Genomic DNA, 25,233 nt, shown 5'->3' on the forward strand with positions numbered 1-25,233 from the left:
GGATTCTCAAGTTATCTTTCTTCAAAGATGCGCAGGCCGTCACTGTTTTGTCGCATTTGCTATCAACCAGTGTCAAACTTTTGCGTATTTTCATACTTGAAATATTAACTTCATGAGCGATGATGCTGTTTTCATGTATTATGGTAATAGGTTAAATCATAGCAATGATTCTTTGATGGCCTTGCGTAGAATTATTTGACTGATCATCCAAGAAAAAAATTTGGCGAGGTTGTAGTTTATCAATCATTCAAACTTCCCGGGTTTTACAGGAAGTGACGTCACGATGGCCCGTATCATCCGGACAAGGAATCTGATTGCGAAAAGCCGAAGTTGACCCCTCCCTCCTGGACTAGTCGTAGGGACTGAGGGACTCGTGTTTCAGGGAGTAGTCCGCTGTAAAGTTTACACGATGGGACAAGTCGCGGGCACAAGTCCCTTGAAGGGTTTACACGCGCGGACCTGTTACACATCGAAACAGCAAAATTTACGGTGCTTTCACTGAAATTCAGGGAAGCATAGAGACGAAAAAGGAGCGGTCCTAAACAGTGAAACTGAATTTACTAAATTAATCGCAAAACATTGAAATACAGGTACACGTCAATAAAACAGCACATTGCCGATCTATAAAATTAGTCAGTACTCTTCTAGAGTTCAGTATACTACTGATCCAGGTTCGAAAAACAGCAGCTATTCAAACAAGGCCCAGGCTTTTTAGTACAAACAAATTCAAACAGGCCATGTCGGATAAAATTTGAAATAGGACACGCGATAGATTGACTGGACTTCGGTTCAACCTCCCCGTCGGCCTAAAATACTGATCAGCGATTGGTTTATTTTCATTTGCCCGCAAGGACTTGTCCCACGAATATTCACACGCAAGGACCAGCAGAATTTGAGGGGACAAGTCCCGGGGACAAGCCCACGAATTCAAACCAGTTTGAATTCGTGGTACAAGTTTTTGTAATTTTTTTGTTTTAATTTTACTTTATTTCATGGAGTACTTGAAAACTAGCTTTGAAGCTAAGCGTATTAGCCACTATAAATATAGTGAGTTGATTGAGTTGAGTTTTGAGTTGATGAGTGCATGGATATGCGTGAAACAAATGTGATGTCACGTTTTAAGCCTGGTGAGTAAAAAAATGATATATTTTTAGGCAGTGACATGTATCGGCGGGGGTGGGGTGGGTATTTGCATGTACCGTCCAACTGATGAACCCATGATAGTCTGAAAGCTGATCATTGGCGGAGGTTGAGTGCAGCTTGTCACAAATTTCGTGAAACAGTGACTCTCACACATTTTTCCGTGGAAGGTAAATTTTCTACTTTCTCGTCGAATTTGCGGAGATTGTTCAAGGACAGAGAGGGAAAATGGCGTTTGGATTTGTAGTTTTTCTACTCTTTGCTGTTACAGGTAGGTTTATGGTAACTAAAAAGCGAAATTAAGATTTAAAAGTCGGCTAAATCTTTCCGCCAAGCGATGAGTGTGACATCGCAAGTTCCTTCATTTTTCAATGTTTCCAAGGCCTAATCATGCCATTCAAACAAATGACAGATTTTGCTCTCCGTGATATATATTACTCACAATCAACAGGCTCAGGATAAGCGGATGAATTACTTGACTTTTTTCATTCATTGAGGTGATCACAATAGGCCAGCCCGTAGCAAGAGGAGGGGCAGGGGGGGAGGGGGCTTGAGGTTCCCCAGGATTTTTGGAAGTTAAAGAGCAATGTGCCAAAAAAATATACAATTAAAACAATCAGTCAATCTTGAACTCAATCAATCTTGAACTCTGATGCTGCAAGTGCCTTTTTCGCAACCTTCAATAATTAGTTTGCTACAGTACCTGTCAGTTTTCTTCGCTAACAGTTTGTTTTTATATACAACAACAACAAAGGCACTCCTACCTTGTGAATCAGAAATAAGAACTAAAATGGATCGAAATCAACCAATTTCAAGCCGTGAAAGTTGTAAAATAAACTACTTGTTTTCTGACATCCCCTCATTAATAGCAATATAAATGTCCTGAGTTTATAACATGTCAGTGTTTGGGCGTTGTCGAAAGCCACACAAATATGTCCTCTCAGGAGCCACAAAAAACATATGGAAATTATCCTGCAGCCGGATTCTTCAGTGCCCCATTCCAAATTTAAAATTTTAAATTTGGAATGGGGCACTGAAGAATCCGGCTGCAGGATAATAAAAGAGAAAGAAAAATTTGTTGTCGTTGTTAACATCCGCCTTCAAGTATGAACTGAATTAGGAAATTTTACGTGGTAGTTCGCATAAAAGAAACGACAAAGAAATGTACCGAAAAGTTCGATGCAGGTGCAAAGTTATTGTTTGCTTACTAAATCTACTGGTTTTTTGACGTTCTCGTTGCATTTTAAACACTCAATCGGTCTGGGTTTTTTGTCTTTTTTCGGCGACGGGAGGGAGTAGTTTTGTTTGACCAATTTGCTCGGCTCCGGTGCCAGTTGTTTTACCTTGCTTTGGGCCTGTCCATCAATAGGTTTTAACCGCTGGATAACGTTATCCGCTTTATGAACAACTGGGGCCTGAAGTTTGATCGATGCTCACTTCGGTTATTTTTAGCAAGTAGTCATGATTTTATCCAGATTGTATTAGATTCAAAGTCCAGTCATTCTTCGGCTTGTCTTGCGCAAAAAAGGAAGCGCTTTGGGGTCGGAATGACTCAAGTGGCTCATCCATGCGCATATAAATGTACGTGACAGGCTTTTGGATTTGTTCGCACATTTTCGCCCCATTCCCGTTGGGAATAGCCTGTGAACAGGCTCCCAAGTGGGGTCTTTTCGCCCTAGACCCTACTTGGGAGCCTGTTCACGGGCTAGTTAGGAAGGCCTGCTACTCAGGTTACCGTGATGCCTGGTGCGGTACATGAGACGCTGATTTCTGCAGAAGATCTTGTCTACGGTAGTCATAATTCTCCAGTAAACCAAGTGGGAGTCATGCAAGTCTGTCCATAATTTTAGAGCCTGACGACGGTACGAAAAATAAGAATCTACTGACCGTCATCACTTGCAATAATAGGCGAGTAAAGTGTACTTCGAACTTTCCCAGAAAAACAGGGAGTTACTCTGAAGGTCATGGAAGGTGACTTTTCCAAGAACGCTGGTTTTTAACTCTATTTCATAGAGCTACATTTAGATCAGAGAGTATTTTCGTGAGTAAAAAGGTCAAAGTACGTATGAACAACCTAATGCAATCAAAGATCGATCTAAACTACTTCGTACCGTCTAGACAGAAAGAGGCAATATGTGGTCAAAAATTATCTTTTGACGTTTTAGACGGGGGTGCGGTAGTGGGCGGTTACCATCGCATGATGAGCACGTGATACTTTGGAAGCTGCTGATTGGTGGAAGTTATGTTTGTTGTCTGTCCGCATCCCGTGACTCTCACGCTTTTCTGGCGGACTATAAAATTTTGCATAAAATTCTTCCTCTACACTTTTTTGCCGCCGGACTGAAGCGTGAAAGAATGGCGTTTGCATTTGCTGTTTTTCTAATTTTTGCTGCTTCAGGTAAGTTTATGCTCAGACTAATCGAATAAGTAAAAAGTAATTTTGAATCTTTCTCCTCTTGAATTTGTGTGATCTCAAGTTCTCTTCCGTTTTGTCAATTCTGTCAAGCTTTGTTATACGATTCAAACAAAGGGATCTGACTAGGAGTTGCTCTTTACATAGTATTAGCCACAGCAAATAGCTAAGCAAATAAGGTAGATTTAAAGGAAACTGAATAACTAACTGTATGAAACTTTATGCGTCGCAAAAGTTTTAAACGCTTTCGTGCTCAAGGAAGTTCAAGATCGACACAACAAGCGCAGTCAAGCTTACATGAACTTTCCAAACAACTGCGAACCGTAGCACCATCAAGATAAGCTACACCTCAATGGTCCAACATTGAATTCTGGAAGTATTCTGTGCTGTTTTAACTTTTTTAATACACGAGTGAGCCGTGAGGGGCCGTACTTTCCCAGCAGCAGGGTCTTGCATTGTCCAATATTTCGCGATGCTTGAACGCCATCTTGTTGCCACAGGATACCCAGTGCGGTTTGCATCTATTGTAACGAAAGCTAGTATAATTTGTGTGTGCGAGCTAAGACGTAGGACAGTTTTATGACGAATAGAATAAAGATTTAGTAAGTTCGAAAAGCTATAGAGGCTTACATGTGTAATTGGGAATTTGAGAGAGATTCAAGCACATGTAATTTCATGGAAAATGTTATCTTTTTCAAGTTTTTAGTTCTACAATTTACATCTCTTAGGGATGCTAAAAGTTACAGCTCAGGTTAAGATTTCTAATGAGCTGCTGCAAACTGCTACTAGAGTAGTACTGATAATCATGTACACAATACTGTTGACTATTAATCAGTGGAGCCTTTTATAAAAAGAAAAGTGAAATTGGTAAAAAGCTGTTATTGATCTGGCTCATGACTCATGCTTCCTCATAGCTGAATAACTTGAATTCTTTCACTTCAGTGATACAGGAAGAAACTACAATGTAGTTGTACACAATGATCAACTCGCATACATGTAATCATAAAAAGTAGTTGAGTACAGTGTACTTGAAAGCAGGCAGAATGGGCCAGGATTTTGGTGACCCGGGTTTGATGATAACTGTGGCTTCCATCTTTTATCTCACTTTGTAATCAATTGTAGTTCAGCCAACATAAAGTGATCACAAATAATGAAATATACATGTAATTTATACTTCTATTTCACTTTCGTCAACCGAAGGCTTCAGCATATTTTTTGTTCGGGCACTTGGGAGACCCAATAACAAATGGCAAATAGTTGAGCTGTGGCAAATGACAAAGACTAGTCGGCAAATAGTGACAAATAAAAATTTTGTGAATAGTAGTGAATACATGTAGCTCTGGTTAGTAACACAAATAGTGATGAATATTGACAAAGGGTCACAGTAGTTCCTGGTATGTCTTTTTACTACCAAATGTGGCCAGTATTTAATATTGGCTAAGTTTTGGTCTTGTTAATTTTTTTTATACAGGCCGGGTTTTGCCCTTTGTTTAATTAACTTCCTGGAGAATGGGATAATTAAAAAAAAAAAGACGCAACTACATTTTTTTAACAACAACAATTTTTTTACAAATTCAGATGATATAAGGGGCTTGTCCTGCAAATAGGCACAAAGCTAGTCGAGCCGGCACAAGACGAGCATGAGAACATAATGGAAAAAAATTACAAATTATAAATTACAAACATGCTGGAAAACGGAAAAACTTAACTTTGCATAATAACGCAGATTTATGGAATGCTTCAGTTTTTGTGACATGGGGAACTGAAGAATATCACATTCATCCCACTGCACTTTATAACAATAATTTATTATTAATTTTTTTTTTTTTTGTTTTGTTACTGTTCATCAGTAGGAGTGTTTTTGTCATTACTTGTCACTAGTTAGTCCAGCAATTTTGTTAGAAGCTGGAACCCAGGTACTAGGACCCAGTTACTCTGAACATGGTACATGTCTTTAGCAAGATTTAAAGCCAGTCTAAACAAGGCAAATTACTGAGTGGTGCCCGTCTATTCACCATTAAGAATCATCCTACCCTAAATTTATGAAAACCCTGCACTACAATCCTGGCCAATTGGTTTCGGGACACTTGGTGTTTTTTACAAGTTTTGTGGTGAAATTACACAACTACCCACAGTTTAAGGTCCCAAAAAGAATCTTGGAAACTTATTTCCCCTTCCCCCTACACAATGTTAAAGTTGATAAAATGTACAAGATTTTCGAGCCATGTCTGACTCCTGACTCTCAACATTGTTTTGGGGGGAGGGGGAAAAGAATTTTCATGTCTTTAAGTAAAAATCAAAAGGCCAACTTAGTGTCCTGAAAGTTCTGGCCAGGATTGTAGTTACAACTCAGGTTATCACTATTTGGCAATATATGTCAATTTCACTAACTAAATATAATGTAGATGTTTCAATATCATCCATATTTTGATGTTTACCTTGATCTTACAGTCAGCGCAACCCCCTTGGGACAAGAAAAGTGTTCTTGGGGTCCGTCCTACTGGTGTGAGAGCTATAAACAAGCTGTAGAATGCAAAGCATTGGAACATTGTCGCACTAAAGTCTGGGCTCTGAAAAATGAGGTGATGTATAAGTAGTGTGATGCACTGGACTTTTAAGTGTAGTGTGTTGCACCTGTGGACAACATATGACATACAATTTTGTTTAAACCAGGTTCACTAATTAATTCTGGTCCACTGTATTTTGTTTGAGCGGATGACTTAACTGAAACTAGAGTTTAAAATTTAAACATTCAAATTTATACAAGACATTGTTGGTTCACAACAAGCCGCTCAGCTTCACATAATTTAAGATCTAAAGCTAAGCCAACAACGTCTTGTTTATAATTAGGGGTTGTATAATAATCTTTTCAGTTACTCAATTACCAACTGAAGATGTTTCACGTTATTATTGGATCCATGTCACACCCAAATACAGTAACTGCAGGCAGTATATATAGATTCCAGATTTAACAAATTTAGAAAAACGCAAGACAACTTTAAAAAGACCTGTTTTGTTATGACTCATGCCCGGGCTCGTGCCATCTTCAGTTTATAATTGTATATATAAGCAGGTTACAAAGGCATTGACAGAAACAATAATCGCATGCGGAGGCAACAGTAGAGATAACTGTAAAACCATTACAAGATGTTGAGCATTGACTGATACCAATATTCCTTTACAAAGTGTCTAACACAGAAAACATGTACCATGACAGAATGTCTGGATTCGAATAGATGAAGTCAGTGAACTTTTTATATGGCTTATTAAGAGATCCTTCTAGGGCCAGTTTTTTTCACCGGAAACCTTATAACTAACAAGGAATGTACACTATACTAACTTAAGTATTTTTCATTGGAACCACATTCAGGCTGCTTGCGAGATTTGTGAACTGGTTGTTCCTAAAATCAAAGATTACCTGTCCAAGAATTCAACCCAGGTACAGTAAGTTGCATTTGTGTTCAGCTACCAATAATTGCTATTCTTTAATCAAATAGTTGTTCCATTGCTTATGACTCTGTGCTGGCCAAAGTACATTTAGGCCACCTTCCAGTCAATTTTTTTTTTGTAACATTTACTCAAAGTTGAAAGTCGTATGTCAAAGTACATGCACAGAGCCTCTTGAGTTTGAATAGAAGTTGTGACCCCTTGAGTATGAGGGCAGGTACATGTACAGGTTAATACATGTAACAGGTCAATGATAATTTCTTAGAATCCATGGTACCATTTGTTGATGTGGTTACTTTTACTGTTGCAGACGGAAGTCATAACCGCGTTTGAGGGAGCCTGCAACGCGCTTGGACAATTTGCTCAAATGGTAATCATGCAAGTATATAATTATGTAACACAGCATGTATAATATAAACGGCATGGTTAGTTTTGATTCCAGCCACAATTTTCTTTTTCTTTCTTTATTACTGCATGGCTATCCCACAACCTTTTACCTTTAGGTAACTACTGTATATGTTGTGGTTTAATTTTTTATTAATTTTTGAAGCAGTTTAATTTTTATTTTCCTTTGTTCAGAGCTCATTACCATATTCTGAGACAAAGGGAAATAAAAATCAAACTGGTTTTAATTGAAAATTTTTAAACCAAAAATAAATTTGAACCACAACATGTAGACCACTTTTCAAAGCCCTAGTGTTGTATCAGGCTTTCATTACTGGGTTATCATTCATTCATTGAAATAGAACATCACAGTACAGTGAAACCTCTCCTTACGGACACCTCTATAATATACCTGCCAACTTTTTCCGAGTCAAACGAACGAGAGTGTTGTCTCGTCATGAGCGAGATTTTCTGAAAACGTCCGAGCCACTTCCGGAGGTTTCCAATGATTTTCCGAAGACTTTCCGAATGTTGCCGTAAATGTCCGAAGATCCTCCAACGACCTTTGAACACTTCCCATTCAAACAGATTGTAGACATTTAAGGGCAATTCCACTGTCGCAGACGTTACATTCAGACTCAGTTTTGAAACTTTACATTGGCACAGACAAAGGATAAATAAGGAGTTGTCCAGTTTTCCATTAATGAACATGTTTGTGCCTACTGACATATTAATTGGGCTGTACTTGTTTTCCATTTCACTGATTTCTGAGAAAGAAATAGAGCCAAAACACGCTGTTGCGGACGTTACATAAAAATCAACCCCATTATCAAGTGCATTAGCATTAAGTCAAAATTCCTGTGAAGTATCAGAGTTTTTTATATGAACTGTTCCAAATATCTGCAGTTAAGTGGTTGTGTGAACCAAAAAGCTTTATTTCATTTAAACTGACATTCACAGTTTTCCCAGGCTTCTTGAACTTCAGCGTCGCGGATGTTACAACCAATGTTGCGGACGTTACATTGTGTGAATCACTGTTAAGTATAGAAGATAAATCAGCTATTCTGTATTGTTCTTGGTCACAACATGGTTTATACATGAAATACCACCTGCATTTGAGCATGCTCTTTGCATTCTGAGCCTGCAAACATCTGCTGGTCCATAAGTTCCTTTCCTGGAAAAGAGATCTATGTATACCTGAGCCTTTTTTGAAATCTTAAATCTCAAAAAAATGCCTTTAACTGGAGCAGAAAGAAGTAAAAATCACAGAAGAAAACTCAAAGCAAATGCAGAGATGTATGCAGCATACAAAGAGAAAGACAGAGTTCGGAAAAGGGAGAGTAGAATGAAAGCTCCCAGTCCAAGAAAAGCTGCTGCAGAGAGAAGGAAATGTAGGGAAAGAGTGAGATTACACAGGCTAAGAAAAAAGTTGTCTACCTCACAAGATGCTAATGGCACTGAACTGGAATTTGCATACAAATCTCCCCAAGCTTTAGGTAAAGCAGTACACAAAGTTTCCCCCTTACTTCCAAACAGCCCAAGGAAACGAAAAGCAGTTATTGCAAAGATTGCAAAGTCAAGTGGACTTTCTGTATCAAGTAAACACCAGAAGTCAAATGGTAACACATGCATTGCCAAGTCCACAGTAGATTCTGTTCAAGAATTCTACTTCCGTGATTCCATTTCTCGTCAAGCACCTGGACGCAGAGACTTTGTGATCGTTAAAGAGAATGGAAAGAAGTCTAAGCTCCAAAAGAGGCACTTAATGTGGTCGTTGAAAGAGACATTTGGAATGTTTCAGAAGGAAAAACCCCGTGTCAAAATAGGGTTCAGTAAATTCTGCTCTTTGAGGCCAAAAAATGTTTTGCTGCAAGCAGCCATGCCAAGACAAGTTTGCCTCTGCCAGTACCATGACAATGTGAAGATGCTCTGTGAATGTCTTAGCAAAGAAATACCAAGTTTTCCTTCGTATTCTGGGTCATTTGTTGATCACTTTGTCTGTGACAGCAACAAAGAAAAATGCATGATGAACAAATGTGATAAATGCCCTGCCTGGCTTGACATTGTCATGAAAGATGCTCCTCTTGATGAAGTTGTGCAGTGGCAACAGTGGGAAAGAGTATCTCATCCAGTTCAGTCAAAACAAGGAAAGTCCAAACTGGTAAAGAAGATGGAGAAAGTGACCAAAGAGGGAACTGTTGAAGAAGCCTTACTTTGTCTTCAACATAAAATACCCTCTTTCTTGGAGCATGTATTCATAAAGAGAAAACAAGCTGCATTTTTTGAAGAGTGCAAAGCACAGCTGCAACCAGATGAAGCAGTTGTCCAGGTTGACTTTGCTGAAAATTACACCTGTCAGCACCAAGATGAAATTCAAGCAGCCCATTGGAGTCAACAACAAGTTACACTCTTTACTGTTGCAATTTGGGCTAAAGGTTCTGCCAACAATACAACATGCAATTCACATGTTATAGTGAGTGATGACCTCAGCCATGACAAGAAATCAGTTGCTGTTTTTATGGATACTGTGGTTAACAATTTTGTAAGGAGAAGTTTTCCACAGGTCCGAGTTGTCAACATCTTTTCTGACGGGCCCAGCTCGCAATTTAAAAACAAGTTCATGGCTGGCTTCTACCACACTCTTCAGAGGAAGGGGTTAAGAATTAAGTGGCACTTTTTTGCCACTTCCCATGGTAAAGGAGTGGTTGATGGCTTGGGAGGAACTGTGAAAAGGATGGTGTGGAGTGCAGTGTCCACCAGGAAAGTGTCAAATGTGCAAGATGCAGTGACCTTTGCGAAGATCGCAGCACAATTTTGTAAGTCAGTCAACATTCAATTATGTCTTAAGAAAGACATTGATGATTACAGCAGCAGCCTAGACCTGGACAAGTGCTTTGAACAAGCCCAGCCTATCCCAGGAATTAGCAAGATTCACTGCATAGAGCCAGCAGTGAAGGGTCAACTACGTCACCGTCTTTACTCATGTCAGCCATCTACTATTCATGAGACTGAACAATCAAGTGATGATGAAGATACCCATGGTGTAACCTCAGTCATTGGAACAACCATCAGTTCCAGTAACAGCAGTGTAGATGAAGTACATGTAAGTAGCGATGATACATGTAGCAGCAATGATTCTGATTTTGTCAATGATGATGGGAATGACAATCCTTTATGCACACATCCTCCATCACCAGCTGAGACAACTCCATGTACAACAGATGAAGAGGAGAGTGATATCCACATTCAGTTAGGCCTACCTCACAACATCAGAGCACTTGTTAATAACCAGTGCACTGAATTTCAGGTTCCTCCCTACAGCAGTCTACTAGCAGAGCTGATTGTTAGCAAAAGCATTGATTTTGAGGGTGATCCTTTAATTAATGCTAGTGACTTACAAGAGTTGGAAGGAAAAGCCACAAATGATGAAGCAAAGTGGATTACAAACTTTATTGTTGACTCCTATTTACAGCTGGTTAAGACAACAAGTGCTGAAAAGGGCCTTTGCATTGACGTTTTTGGGTGGGAAGAATTTGAAAAAGCAGTGGAAAAGAAACACCTGAAAGATCTTCTGAAAGGCAAAGGTGACCTGTTGAGACAAGATGCAGTTTTCTTTCCCTGCAATGATATTCAGAGTGAACATTGGTTCCTTGGAGTAATCTTTCCCCAGGAAATGTGCATTGTGGTGCTTGACAGCCTGCCAGGGAAATTCATAAAGCCAACTGTGTTAAAACGAGTGGAAAAGATGGTGTCACTTCTTGTGAAAGTTGACCAGTCGATCGACATCAACCAGTGGTCTTTCTTTTCAAACAGGCCTGGTGAGATTCCACAACAGGACAATACCTATGACTGTGGTATTTTCACTTGTCTGTATGCAAGATGTTTGGCCACCAGATGCCAAATGATCCCTAAAACTGAAGTTCCAGCATACAGGCAACTGATGATCCAAGAATTGCACCAGAAAAAGCTATGCCCAATTCCACCACCAACTATCAACCAGGGGAATACTATGCAGTTGATTACATAAAAAACTATTATTTTGGCAGAGTAATAGACAAAAATGACAGTTTTGTCCAATTCAAGTTCCTGCACAGAGTCGGCGCAACTACTTATCATTGGCCTAGGCGAGACGATATGGACAGAGTCCACCTTTCAAATATTTTTGCTGGTCCTATTACTGTTCCTCACTTTATTAGTGGACCATTTGAAATTCCAGAGCAACCAGCTGTGGAAAAACTCTTCAGAGTAATCAGGAAACATACAAGGGTTTAAGAGCTGTGAGAAATGACTATGTTCATCAGATTATGGTAGAACCTCAAGATTCTGTTCTTGAAATGTCAAAATAGTAACCTTCTTGAAAGGTGTTGTTTGTTTCAAAATGTTTGTCAGGTGAAACTAGGGCATATCTAGAAGAACCTATGGACTTGTGTTGTAATATTATGGCTTTTTAAAACTAATTCAAGTGTTTTAACTTATGTTCAAGAAGTGTAACGTCCGCAACGTAACGTCCGGAACAAAGTTTTGCTGCCATTATTTTGAAAATGTTGCAGTTTACTAGAGATTTCTTTTTACTTAAGTGTTTCTATTGGATATCTAGCTGTGTGACAAGAATGTCTTTAAAATCTTTCACGTGGTTATTTTAGGAAAGAAAAAGGATTGTTTAAATGTTGTGGACGTTACATAACGTCCGCGACGGAACTTGCCTTTGTTATTTCTACTTTTGAAAAACAGTTCAGGTGAAATTTATATCTCTTATGTATTTACTCCATTAAAGGATTTTTTCTGATACAAGTGTTTGCAGCCCTTCATATTTTCAAAGTTTGATACAGCAGGTTAAAATGTACCCTCTTGCCAATTGTCTGTCATAAAAAAAAATAAACACTTACTTTGGAGACCCCCCCTGAATACAAGGTTGTCACAAGGGAGCTGGAATTTATTTTTCCTGGTGCTGTAACTTATCAGCATCATAGCACAGAGTATAATTTCAAGTCCAACTTGTTTTTAAAAACCTGGATTCTGACACCACTCGTGTGGAATTGCCCTTAAAAGCTTTTGTGATTGTTATAAAGAGCAAAGAAATAATACATAGCAAATCTGAAATGAAATGAAGGTTTTTTAGAACAACTCGTGCAGATTTGTGAGACGGGCATGAGAAATTGGCCTTGATGCATGAGATCGATGTCTTTAATCAGCAGGCGTGGGACTTGCGCATGATGCGTGAGAGTTGGCAGCTATACTATAATACGGACACCTCTCTATTACGGACAGTTCACTTGGTCCCTGAGAGATGGAAATCCATATAAAGCCTACCTCTCTAAAACGGACACCTCTATAGTGCGGACACTTACTCCTGTCCCCTTGATGTGTGTAATTAAGAGGTTCGACTGTATTGTATTGTAAACTCTGTTTCAGTTCAGTGGAGGTACCCAATGAAGGGGTGTCATATTGAGTCCAATGTGGTGTTAATTTAACTCTTTCTCTACTGGCTGTTTGGGAACAAAAGTACCCAATATCACAGTATTGAATGTATTTTTGAAGGCAAAATGGTGCAAGATTTTCAAATCAACCTACACATGTAGTACCAAGTAGTGATAAATCCTAGTTAAACAACAAAACACCTTTGAAGAGAATTACCTTCATGTACAAAGAATGATTCTCTCTTATAACGGAGCTTTGTTTTCTTTAAAAATAGTTCTGAAATGTTGTCGCCGCAGTATTACTGTACAGTGCAATGACATTGTTGATGTCCTTATCTCAAAGTCAAGTTTATACTTGTCCTACATGTAAGGGCATCGTAATTGGCATCAAACTTCTCAGGCTGTCACTTTGGCAAGCAATAAGATCAAAGAATCTTGAAGAGATTTCTTCTCAAACATTGCAACTTACTCCTAAGAAATGTGTGGGGTGTTTCCTTTTCCTACTTTCAGTATATTCTTCTTCATTCACATCCCTAATACAGTACTAGTGGCCATCTTGGTCACCTCAAACCATAATACTTTCACATGCAAAAAGTTTTTTTGCCATAAGTGTAATGTAGAGCACATTAATGTAGGCCAACAATGGATTTAACAGCATTGCCAGCTTCTGGCCATTGGTTTTTATAGCTTTTCTTAACTTTTGTGTATGGATGAAAGGGTTTAAATCATCTATGCACACACAAACACTGTTAGAGCTTCTTTTATGTTGTTGCTTTATAGTGCAAATCCCTTGTGGATCAGTATGAACCAGTGATCATGAACAACCTTGAGGAATTTCTGGTAAGTGCACTGTCCGAACGTCAGTGTTTTGAGTGTAGCATACTGTAACAGTTGAAACTCTGTAAAGTAATTTAGGAAGTATATATTTCAGCCTGTGTAATGTCTAGGGTTGCAGCTCTCCACTTAACAGAAACCTGCTTTATATGGAACTCAGGGAGTAGCGTCGGCGATTCTAACAGGAATCAAAATTAATATTGAGAGTAAAGTCAGGTTTTGAGTGAATCAATTCTCAGTTCTTGACTCCATTTTCAGTACTCGATTGCCATGAAAAAGGCTATCAATTTAGTGTTGCCTGGCACATTTACAAAGTTTATATAAATTCAGGATAAACACAATTATTTCAATGAATTTTATTATTTTGTGGCACGTTTCAAGTGCTTTAAAGTGGCTATGAAGTAAAAAAAAAATTTTTGTCACGGTTTGTTAGTTTATGAATTTCTGGGTCTGAATATGTGGGTCTTACTGAACAAAACCTTCTCAATCCGCAATTATGATCCCTGAAAGTTTTGAATTTAGCGCTGGAAAGTGTCTCCATGTTGCGCACGGCCAAAACGATCATATTACGAGGTTGTGACGTAGAAAATACTCTGGAACATGCGAGTGTCGATCTCGGCAACTTATTATGTGGCTGGTAACTCCAATACGACAAACTGCGCAAAAAAAACTGGCATGCCAGGAATAAGTATACAATATACTTCATGAGAGACGAAACTTTACGGCAGAAGTAGATTCGGTTTGCCCGAATTCACAGGAAAGATTCAAGCCATAGCTCTGGAAGGCAAAAGACAATGATGATCAGATGTGTTTGGATATATTACACTCTCATATCCATGATAAACAAACATCCTGCAATCTTACTGCAGTTAAGTAGCATAAGCATGAAATCACGGGTAGAGAAATCCACAGATCCTCAGTCTTGGCAGATAACATTTAATTAGCACTCCCAGAAATCTTGCATTATTCGAGCTGATAAACCTAAACAGATGCCACAGAGTGTCCCACGGAGCTACAATTGTACCTGGGAACTGTAGCATACACATTGTCATGCATATTGAAACCTAATCCTAACAAACAATAAGAAAATCTCCATTCGGTATATTTGAGGATTTCTCCTCACCATCATGAGCGGTCACTCCACATTTTGATCAGAAGGGAAGAGAAAGAAGCAAAACTACAAAGGCTTTTATCAACACAACAGACACACAGCAGGAGTCGCTTAGCCTGGTCTGTCAACCTCAAATTATAATCTTGCATAAGGACCATCGTGTTGGTCATCACAGAAAATTCATCATGCTTTGTGAGTTAATGCCCTTGATCTGACTTTTAAAGACTATTACTTCCATCAAAAGTGAGTTTTTGACGGGCCTGTGCAATTTCCGCTGGCAGCATCTGTGCTCTCTTTCATTCTCAAATCGAACAAAATCGAGTTTGGAGAGACAATTTCCAGCAAACTACGAAATTCTTCGCCTTTTCATTTCGGCAAAATATATCCAAGTACTCAATAATCATTCACTGAAACGTCGCCTTTGAATCGAGCGCACAGAACAGTAACGGAAAGGCCATCTTATCTTCGTCCTCCTCTTTTTCTTGAGCTGCTGGACGCCAGTATGATCTGCATTGGGTCGAACGATTGCAACAACTTCCATTTTGCCTGAATCGCCTGACTCTTTCAGACATCTGTTGGAAAAGTCTCGGTTAAGGACATTGCTTCGTCATTGTCCGACATTTTTTTGGGGGGAAACCTTGAACACGAAAATTTTCGCGATAAAAATATTGGGTGATTCTGTGTAACAACAAGGCGAGATGTGTTGTAAACAAATCTCTGAGGCATTTGCTACATCATCAAATGCTAAACTAGTTCCCAGTGCCCAGGACACTATATTTTTCATTTTGGGCTAATTTGTATGACTAAAATAGCACCTTATTGTTTTTTCTAGTGCATTTCTTTTATAATTTCGTAATTAAGACATGGTAAACTTCAAAAAATGCGAAAAAAATTTACTTCATAGGCACTTTAAACTCATCATCAGTAGGTAATTGCTATGTGTAGGTAACTGAAAACTTGCTCGAACTATCTGCAATCCAGGTTGAATGTACTGGGTATCCATGGCAACCATCAGGCACCCTCATGGTAAAATCATTGAAAACAACATAACTAATGGTGCATTCGATTGACCCTCTTCCAGAATAGGAATACGTCATACAACGATGATAAGAAATCCCTTATAAGAGGTTTTAGGAGTTACTAGAGTACGAAACGGTTCTTAAATTGTCATGTGTCAGCAAAAATTTGACGAAATGCCTTCCCAGTGTTAATGTAACAGCTATTCTGCTTATTCTTATTTCAGATTACGGTTCATCGATTACGGTTAGCCGAATGCAACCTAATAAGTCTTCCATAAAACATACTTGCCAATAGTAAAACATGGAAAAGGCAGAGCAGTACCTTTATATTTTATGAGCACCATTGACAAAACACAGCAACACTAAATGATCTGATATCATCAGTACAGCTCGGTAAAGTGACAACTGGGTTCCTTCAAAACTGCTGGGCCACCCCTAATGATTTGGTTCATGGAAGATAACCCTAATTCAGTCTTGCCCCATCTAAAATTTTATGCTTTTTTCTGTTATCAGTCCAATCCTCAGCAAGTATGCACTCTTCTGGGTCTGTGTCAAGCAAAGCAAAGCAACAAAGTTGCTGCCAAGCTTATCTTGAGCTCACTGCCTTTGAAGCAGCTCCATCTTGCTGCAAGACCAGCTGTCCTCAAATCCAAGCCTTACAGGGCTTCTCCCCAATGTGTTCTCTGTGAATTTGTCATGGATAAACTGAAAACCGCGCTGACCAAACCTTCAACAGAGGTAGGTATCAAACAAAGAAAAATATGGAAAACGTAAAGATCAACTTGTTGAAAATTTATGTCTTCAGGATTAATAGACTTGCAAATCTCCACATTGGTATGCACATTAGTAAGCTATGTGAAATGGTTGTTGGTTCTTGTGTTAGGATTAAATAAGATCTTTAAGAGTGGCTGCCTGTAAGAATCGAGAACTGCATTTCAGCAACCACTTGGTCGAATTCCTGATATTTCGTCTGAAGATATCCTTGGATTAACTATTTTCAGAAATCATATTTTAAAGTTCCAAGGTATTCTATTTTTGGAGAAAATTGCAAGAATTTGAAATGCGGCTTAGGTGCGGTCACGGGCCAATGAAAACCGCGAAAATTTAGGTCAAAGGACGAAGCCCCGTTCACGGTGGAAAATAACCCAATGAACTTGAAACTTTACACAAACCTAGACCAACCATCTCACAAGAGAATTAATACAATAAACATTCCAAACTCGCTGGCTGCTATCTAAAGCATGCAAATTTGTCTACGCTACTCAAAATGGCCTTGAAACTAATGCCTATTTTCATTAAAATAAAATGGTGTTTCTGGTATGTAATTTTCCCTAAATTAAATCTCATATCTCGAAAGACGAAGAAAAGAACTTTATTTGCTCCAAGTTTCAAGCTCTGATTCAAACTCTTTCCCACACAAGGAAGATTGAATATGCGTGCAATACTTGCGGCTCGCAATTCATGTCACGAATTATGAGATCAGAACCGATTTACAAACACTTGACATCTGGAGCCCGTAAATGTTTCCAAACATCACATGTTGGGCCCTAAAACTTATCAGTTTGACTGAAGACAGCCATTTAATGGTTTTTGATCCCAGATTTCTTTCCTATTCTGCTCTAAAATAATAGACTTATTCCAGTCAATTAGCCTACTAAACATGTGCAACAAATTTGCATACCATTTCAATGTCGCAGGAAAAAGTAGTGCAAATCAAACTTTACAGCTCCATTCTCTTCTTAAATGAAGCAGTCGATCAGTAAAATGGAGAAAAACGTGTGACTTTGTTCCTGCCGTGTCATTTTGAATGTTCGTTTTTAGCAGTGACGGCTCAAATCAGTAAGCCACTGTGACAAAACAACTGTAACTTGATATTCACTTCGCTGATGTGGGTAACGCGCATGTCATCCTGGCCAGGCTTTTCGGTATTGAATCCTGCGTGTACAGGGCGCTTTTATAAACTGTAAATAGTGAAAAATACTGCTTGTGGGCCAAGTTACGACTACCCTGTTGATGAAAACTTGTCAAGGTAGAAGACTGTACAAGAGATGCAAGAGCCCATCTTGCCAGCTTTGTTTTTTTTTTTTTTTTCCGCGAAATAAAATTCAAGTTTTAGTGTCATTTCGATTTTAAACTTACAGTTATACAGCCCTTGGAACGTCGAGTTTTTTTCGGAAAAAAAAAGCAACATCCATAACCACCATCCCCACAATTAAAAATATGAAATCTGTATATTTGAGGGCATAGTAGTGAATTCCCCACTGACCACCAACCCGAAGTCCCCTTCCCCCTAGCTATCAGCATCAATAATATTGTGGTTATTGTTTACTTTCCTAGACTGTTTTCTCGCTGCTTCTGCCAGTTCCTTTCAACTCCGTGAAAAAATAATAACATGAAATCTGAATTGGAAAACTGAATAGGCGAAATTCGGACTTCACCCGTTCGTGCTAGTATAATAAGGTAGTTATGGTCCTCATGCTCTTGCGCCAGTAATAAGTTCGTTTTTGTGGCCATCGCCAGACAGTAAAAGGCTGGCATGATTCGTGACATGAATTGTGAGCCGCAAGTATCGCACACACATTCAATCTTCCTTGTGTGGGAAAGAGTTTGAATCAGAGCTTGAAACTTGGAGCAAATAAAGTTCTTTTCTTCGTCTTTCGAGATATGAGATTTAATTTAGGGAAAATTACATACCAGAAACACCATTTTATTTTAATGAAAATAGGCATTAGTTTCAAGGCCATTTTGAGTAGCGTACACAAATTTGCATGCTTTAGATAGCAGCCAGCGAGTTTGGAATGTTTATTGTATTAATTCTCTTGTGAGATGGTTGGTCTAGGTTTGTGTAAAGTTTCAAGTTCATTGGGTTATTTTCCACCGTGAACGGGGCTTCGTCCTTTGACCTAAATTTTCGCAGTTTTCATCGGCCCGTGACCTCACTTAGGCCGCATTTAAAACTCTTGCAATTTTCTCCAAAAATAAAATACCTTGGAACTTCAAAATATGATTTCCGAAAATAGTTAATCCAAGGATATCTTCAGACGAAATATCAGGAATTTGACCAAGTGGTCGCTGAAATGCAGTTCTCGATTCTTACAGGCAGCCGCTCTTAAATCTTCATCTTTGCCATCCAACCCACACCACCAACCAATATACATGTAATGGGAACATTTTTAACTTCGTGAAGAATTTCTTGTTGTGGTACTCATTCTGACTATAAAATGACAATTGGACAATGTTGTGCTTATCAAAAAGGAAATCTCGAAAATGTAATGAAAATCGTACCCAGTATAGGGTCTTTATTTTAATATTCATTTGATATTAATTTTTCATCTACAGAAAGAAATTGAACAGGCACTGGAACAGGTATGCAGCCACCTGCCATCATCAGTGGCAAATGAGGTATGGATGTTTTTTGTTTCTACACTACTCTTCCCCATCTCTTCCTCTACTAGTAAGATGCAAAGCCAGTAGGGTCAGAACATACTATACCAGTCATGTCAATATTACAGCCATTTTCAGTGTCGTCTGCATGGCAGGTACATGCAGCTGTATCTTTCAGTGTGATGTCTTTCAACATGCATTGTACAGTAAGTTAAGGCCCACTAGTCACAAATGATGGGCACAGTTATGTCATAATGATTGAACTTGAATTGTTGTGATGACAGATTTAATTATCTGAGGTCTCTGAGGTGGGGAACATTTTATAAGTCAATCCATCAACAATGATTTTTTTTTTTTGTTGTTGTTGTTGTTGTTGTTGTTGTTGTTTTTTGTTTTTTTTTTTCATCTCTTGCAATATATCAAAGTGGCCTTATTCCTCCAGAAGTCACTTACAAGAGCTAATCAATAATAAATAATTGTGTTTAATTCATTTTAATTGTTCCATAAATTGGGAGCTGTGCAAGAATACCATCCTTCTTTAGCCATTAATTTTTTGAAGTCATTAGTTTGGCTTTTGGTTTCTCCTGTCAATAGCCAGAAAAAATTGTCAGTGTGACAGTTTGTTAGAGTATTCTAGAGCCCTGTTTGCATAGTATGACATACGTGGTAAGTGAACCAGGGATAAAAGAATGATCCCTACCCCTTCTTAGACCTTTATGCTCTGTGTCCTTATTACCCTATCCCAGCATAAATGATCAAAGCATGCAGTAAGTACATACATGTGCAGTCAATTCCTGTTACAACAGAAACCCTCAGGACAAAAATTTGGTGTTCAAAATAGCAAGAGTCCTTAAGTCCAGGAGTTGTTTTATGTAATTCCTTTGAGCTTGGACTTCAACCCACCTCCATGTTAAAAGCGGGTGTTCAAAATAGCAAGCTGTCCACAGAGCGGGGCTTGACTGGATATATTCTATTTTCTGCATAGTGTAAAGACTTTGTGGACCAGTACACAGCTGCCATCTTTGATATTCTTGCTCAAGAACTGGATCCAGCAGTAGTTTGTGCAACTCTCGGACTTTGTGCTTCTGAGGAGCACCGTAAAGGTATGGAGTTAACAGGTTAAATTGGCCAATGTTGTTTTCACATGCAAGGACTGTGCATAAATATATAATTTTTTAGTTGTAATCCATTGGTCTCTGTAATGTTGACAGTGGCGTCAAAGCATGAGGACATATCTTTTTTGATACCTCATTTGGTATCAAAAAAGGCCATGATGTAAACAACTTCAGCTTGAACTTTTTATTGTTAATGTTTGCAAATTTTACAAAAATGAACCAGTAAGTAATACTGAGTCAAATTTTTTTCCTTTGTTCTGTTTTTGTTTGCTAACATTTAGTGATGTACTGTAGATCTCCCCTTATAATCCCTGGGCTTGGATTTCCAATTAGTTCAAGGACTTTGATATTGAAGCGAATAGTGCATTGGGTTTGGATTGAACATAAAAGAACATTTTGAAAAAACTGAGCTGACAACTCAGATCACTAACCCTGACATGTCCATGGACTTATTCTGGAAATATGATTTTAGCACAGGAGAAATTTTGTGGTATTACATTCAACTGTAACATGATCTTGGAGCCAAATGATGTTAACTTTGCGGTCGCGTTGACTGCTCTGCAATCTTGATACAATTTGATCAGCCAACTACAAAACCCAATTTAAGTAATACTTTGCAAGGTGTAACATCTGTCAGCTTGTAGGGACATAAGTGTAATAAATTTTTTAAACAAAAGATAAAGCATTTTTTTTCATTTTGTAGCCATGGAGAAGCCAGTTACTCTTGTTGTGGGAAGCAATGAGACATGTGAAATCTGTGAAACTGTCATGACATACTTGAAGAACTTGCTAGCTGATAATGCCACCAAGGTAAACATGCTGTATAAAGTTTGCACTTTCCAGGACCAGAAAGAATTTTTATAAAGTTAATGCAGACGAAATCAATGCTGTGCAGCTAAAGATTTCCAAACAAATTCACATTATTTTATAAACCCCTTTGTGCAGAAGATATCTTACAGGTAGTTTTGTTGTTTGCCTAATTGCACCCTTAGCAATTTGAACGGTTTTATATACAGTCGACTCCTGATAACTCGAAGCTCACGCTAACTAGAACCAATTTTCCTTTCCTGAGGGTCGTACAGGGGGGGTCTCTTGCACGGTTCATGAACAGAAAAAATAGCAAATCACGGATCACAGAAATGAAAATTTCATTTTCAAGCTCTTCATGGGTCACGCAAAACCTTCAGGTCACGGATTACGAAGAATAATTTATTACATTCATGTTTCACGGAAAATAAAATCAGCTAATCACGAAAATACCCCTGTACGACCCTCTTTCCTTTCAGGTCATTTTCTACATAATTTTACCCTCGATAACTTGAACCTTTTTCAATTTCCCTTGAAGGTTCAAGTTATCAGGAGTCGACTGTATAAGACTATATCGTACATTGTATGTGAGTTGTTTTTTTTTTATGTGCCTTGACATTGAAATTTCTCCAGATAAGCTCTATTTTGGCACAGAGACTGCTTATCATGAAGGAAACCTACTTGCTTACTTATGTTTTTGAGCAAAATGCTAATTAAAATAAACAAGAATTAGCTATTGATTTCCTTTAAAAATTATGCAAGCAACACAAAAGTCATGCAGGAACCCAACACTTGATGGAATTCTTTTATGTATGAAACTGAAGCATTCTCAGAACGTCATAAGCAAAAATCTTGCATAAAAGGCTTCATTTAGTCTTGGACGATACTTGGCCACGAAGGATCCATCTGCAGGCAAATTTTCTTTAGGGGTTTTAGTTTTAAGAGTTTTCATCATCCTATTGTTGTGGTATTAGTTTGACCTTGTAAGTTGCTTGCAATGGATGAATTTTTGGATGAATCTGAACTGTGTCTTGACGTGGTTATTGCCTTTGTTTTATCCAGCAAGAGATCTTAAGTCTTCTGGAACAAATTTGCAACTACCTGCCATCTCAGATAGCATCAGAGGTAAAGTGAATTCAGCATCTTGATTATTGGAGTTAATTACAACTGTGTTTATTTAAATCCTTACTTAATCAAACCATTGTAATTTATAAAAGCAGTATATTCATTTCCAGAAAATACTTCATAAAGCACCCATAGTGATGGGTCCAACGTTTTAATTTTCCTCAAAAAAAATTAAATAAAAACAGATCTAAAGAAAACCTCTATGCCCCAACAATCTTATCAGATCATCTTCACCCATGCTCATGAAAGCAATGCAAATAGAAGAAAATCCTCAGACATTTACAGTTCAGGGTTACGTCAAAACAAGTCACTTACAAAAGTTTGAGTTTCTGCCATCCACATGGATATATTTTCTTGAGTTTGCATTTTCAAGAGTATGTTTGCGTTCGACGTTGGCTAAGTGAAGTCCCACAGGTTAACTTGCTTCGGTCTGGATGCCGTGAGATGGAACACAGTTTACTTATCCATGATTATTACTAGTTTTTTTCACTCTGGGAATTGTCATTTCCAATGCTTACACATATTCATGTCCAGTGGCAGATTTATGGGTGAGGCCTGGCATGCCCCAGCGGCACCAAGATATTTAATTTCGAAGAAGAATAAGTGGAGTGTTCTAAGAGTGCATGGGGCCCCTAACTAAATGTACCTGAGAGTCCGGATCCACCACCTTGTCAATTTATTATTAAAGTTTGCCTTTTCAAACCAGACTGCATCCACATTGAAGGCTTCCAAGTCTGGTACTAACAAAAGATGTTTGTGTCTTTCTCTGTTAGTGCAACGCCATTATCTCTGAGTATGGTCCAGCTATTCTGGATTTGATTGCCGGCACTGATCCTCACACACTGTGTCAGGTAATAATGTTGTTTTTGCCCTGATCTATAATCCAGTTTTATTTACAGTTGGTTGAACCTGAAGAACAGGAGCTCTTAAATGTGGCCTTCTACTATAAAAGATAGGCTACTATGGGATAAGAAACAAGTATAACTGTGAAATTGCATTTTTGCATTTATTATTATTTGTTCCAAAATGTGCTTTTTGGGGGTGTTGTGAACCACAATAATTTGTCCAAAATGAGCTCCTTTGATTTTACACCAAAAAAGGAAAAAATTAGGAGATAAAAAAATTGTACATTTTGGGTTTGTATCACATGAAAACACAAATAAGCATATAGTTAACACTGATAGTTCTTTTTATAGTAGTTAGTTATGAAATTGAAGTCCAGACGTATGACTCTGGGCATGTTTCTTTTGGCATTTGTTAATAAAGAATTCATTCTACTAAATTGTGTATTGTGCAGTAAATGTTGAAAAAGAAGAGATTACCAAATCAATACTTGTCGTTTTGATTCACTTTCTTCTAAATGTGAACCACTTTGTTAATTTTTCCATAGGAAATTGGTCTCTGTGACGCCGCTCTCTTGAAGAAACATGAGGGTGACTTTTGCTTCCTGGGTGCATCCTTCTGGTGTGCCAACAAACGCAATGCAGAAAAGTGTGGTGTAAGTATCCCCTCCTTCTGCCACCCTCCTTCTGCCAACACGCAGAACTCTTCATTGTGAGCAACAAGTCGACTTCTTAAAGCGCGAAACATGAGCCACGAGCAGTGGAGTTCGGCCTGACTGGACTCCATGAAAATGACCTTTAAGAATAATTCCTTCCCCATTTGTGTAGTTTGGCCTTATACCACTTGCATTGTCCAATCATTGTAAGCCAGGTTGTTGTGATCATTTGGTTTATTTGTTTCAAGCTCCCCCCAGCCGTATTCTTTTTGTAGCACAAACACCAGCATGCAGTGCTTTTCATTCTCCCGCTCCCTCCCCACCCCCTCGCTTTAGTGCTCATCAAATCCCCCATCAAATTATTGGTGTTTGCCAAAGTTAACTGATGTTTTGGTGTCAATTTTTTCTACAGGTTACGAAGTACTGCACAGATCATGTTTGGAATTAAGTCCTTAATATCCAAGGAGAAAGCCTTTTGCTTACATTTTTTTTATTATTAAGACGTAAACTGCTGATGACATGGTTGAAAACCCTAAGTAAATAGGTTTGTTTTTGTTTTTTGGTAACTAAATTGTAGCTGTTATAAAACCTTACAGAGCCTGGTTCTAGTCTATACAAATGCGACTGTCAATACAGCAAAAAAAAAAAGTTTAGAACACTTCTCTTTTATTAGCACCGATGTTTTGAAGCATTCTCTTTGGAATTAGAGGTAGCACAAGGAATTTATTTGTTTTGTTTTGAATTTTTCTTTTTTGATATAATTCGATAAGCGCTTGCACACATTAATTAAAGGACAAGAAAACCCCCACCTTTGTGTCAGTTGTGTAATGGTTGTTAACTAACTTTAAATAAGGAGCAGTTTAAAAGAACCTGTCAAATTTTCCCTCTGTAGCTGATTATTTTGTCGCTGTGATCAACAGTAATTAAGGGAATGTCAGTTTTTATAGCAAGTTTGTTAATTGGTCAGCTTGCAAATCAATCCAAATTGAAGGAGCGTGGGTCTAAATGAGGATGGTGTGTCTGTGAGGATTCTCCCGCTATAAAGCGCCCCCACCCCTACCCCCCTAGAATGAATACGTGCGCACCCCTCAGCAACAACGTGACACTTATTCGAAGCACTTGTACATTAAACCGGCGTTTATTCGAGGAGTATCGAGGTAAAATACACAAGGGTGTGGCTCAAAAGAGAGTAACGTTTTCAACCGCAGATATCCCAACACTTATAAACGAAAACTTTTAACAACTTGTATAACGCCAACGCAGAACTTGAAAGCAGAATTTTAGGGGAACGACAATCAGAGCAGTCTTTACATTTTACCAATTTTGCGTTAAAAGGTTCTGAGACACCAGTTCCTGTGTCGTCCTCTTTTTTCGTCTCCGCCCGTGAGGCCTGCTAAATGCAGCTCAATGTCGGTGTCTGGCTTGCAAAGAGTGTACCTTGACCAACCCCGGAACGTCGTCGTCGTGTGAAGCGGAATTTAGGCGGCCAATTCACCTATTGACAAAACCAAACGTTAGTTTTCCCTTCCTCCACCAACG

General features: G+C 38.5%; 1 protein-coding gene and 1 pseudogene across 2 annotated transcripts; both read left to right on the forward strand.

Moving 5' to 3' along the window:
- Nucleotides 1–1,256: 1,256 nt before the first annotated feature.
- LOC146472885 (prosaposin-like) lies at nt 1,257–24,502 on the forward strand. 2 transcript variants are annotated; one of them, XM_085119124.1, is made up of 13 exons: nt 1,257–1,411; nt 6,005–6,135; nt 6,924–6,992; nt 7,311–7,370; nt 13,582–13,641; nt 16,279–16,503; nt 19,105–19,167; nt 20,135–20,252; nt 20,968–21,074; nt 22,134–22,196; nt 22,970–23,047; nt 23,587–23,694; nt 24,107–24,502. In XM_085119124.1, exons 1-13 carry the CDS (start codon nt 1,369–1,371, stop codon nt 24,140–24,142), a joined length of 1,161 nt encoding a protein of 386 aa, XP_084975250.1. In that variant the 5' UTR covers nt 1,257–1,368; the 3' UTR covers nt 24,143–24,502. The 2 variants fall into 2 exon arrangements, with proteins under 2 accessions (XP_084975250.1, XP_084975251.1); XM_085119125.1 differs by lacking the exon at nt 1,257–1,411 and adding an exon at nt 3,386–3,538.
- Nucleotides 8,052–12,431, forward strand: LOC146472886 (uncharacterized; annotated as a pseudogene).
- Nucleotides 24,503–25,233: the final 731 nt, after the last annotated feature.

The sequence above is a fragment of the Pavona decussata genome, unplaced genomic scaffold (assembly GCF_977016875.1).
Source record: "Pavona decussata unplaced genomic scaffold, jaPavDecu1.1 SCAFFOLD_96, whole genome shotgun sequence".
Taxonomy (NCBI): Eukaryota; Metazoa; Cnidaria; class Anthozoa; order Scleractinia; family Agariciidae; genus Pavona; species Pavona decussata.

Coding starts and splice junctions, on each gene's coding strand:
- LOC146472885 (XM_085119124.1), top strand. CDS start 1,369: ATGGCGTTTGGATTTGTAGTTTTTCTACTCTTTGCTGTTACAG. Junction 20,253..20,967: donor TTCTGAGGAGCACCGTAAAG/GTATGGAGTTAA, acceptor TTCATTTTGTAG/CCATGGAGAAGCCAGTTACT. Junction 23,695..24,106: donor GCAATGCAGAAAAGTGTGGT/GTAAGTATCCCC, acceptor TTTTTTCTACAG/GTTACGAAGTACTGCACAGA.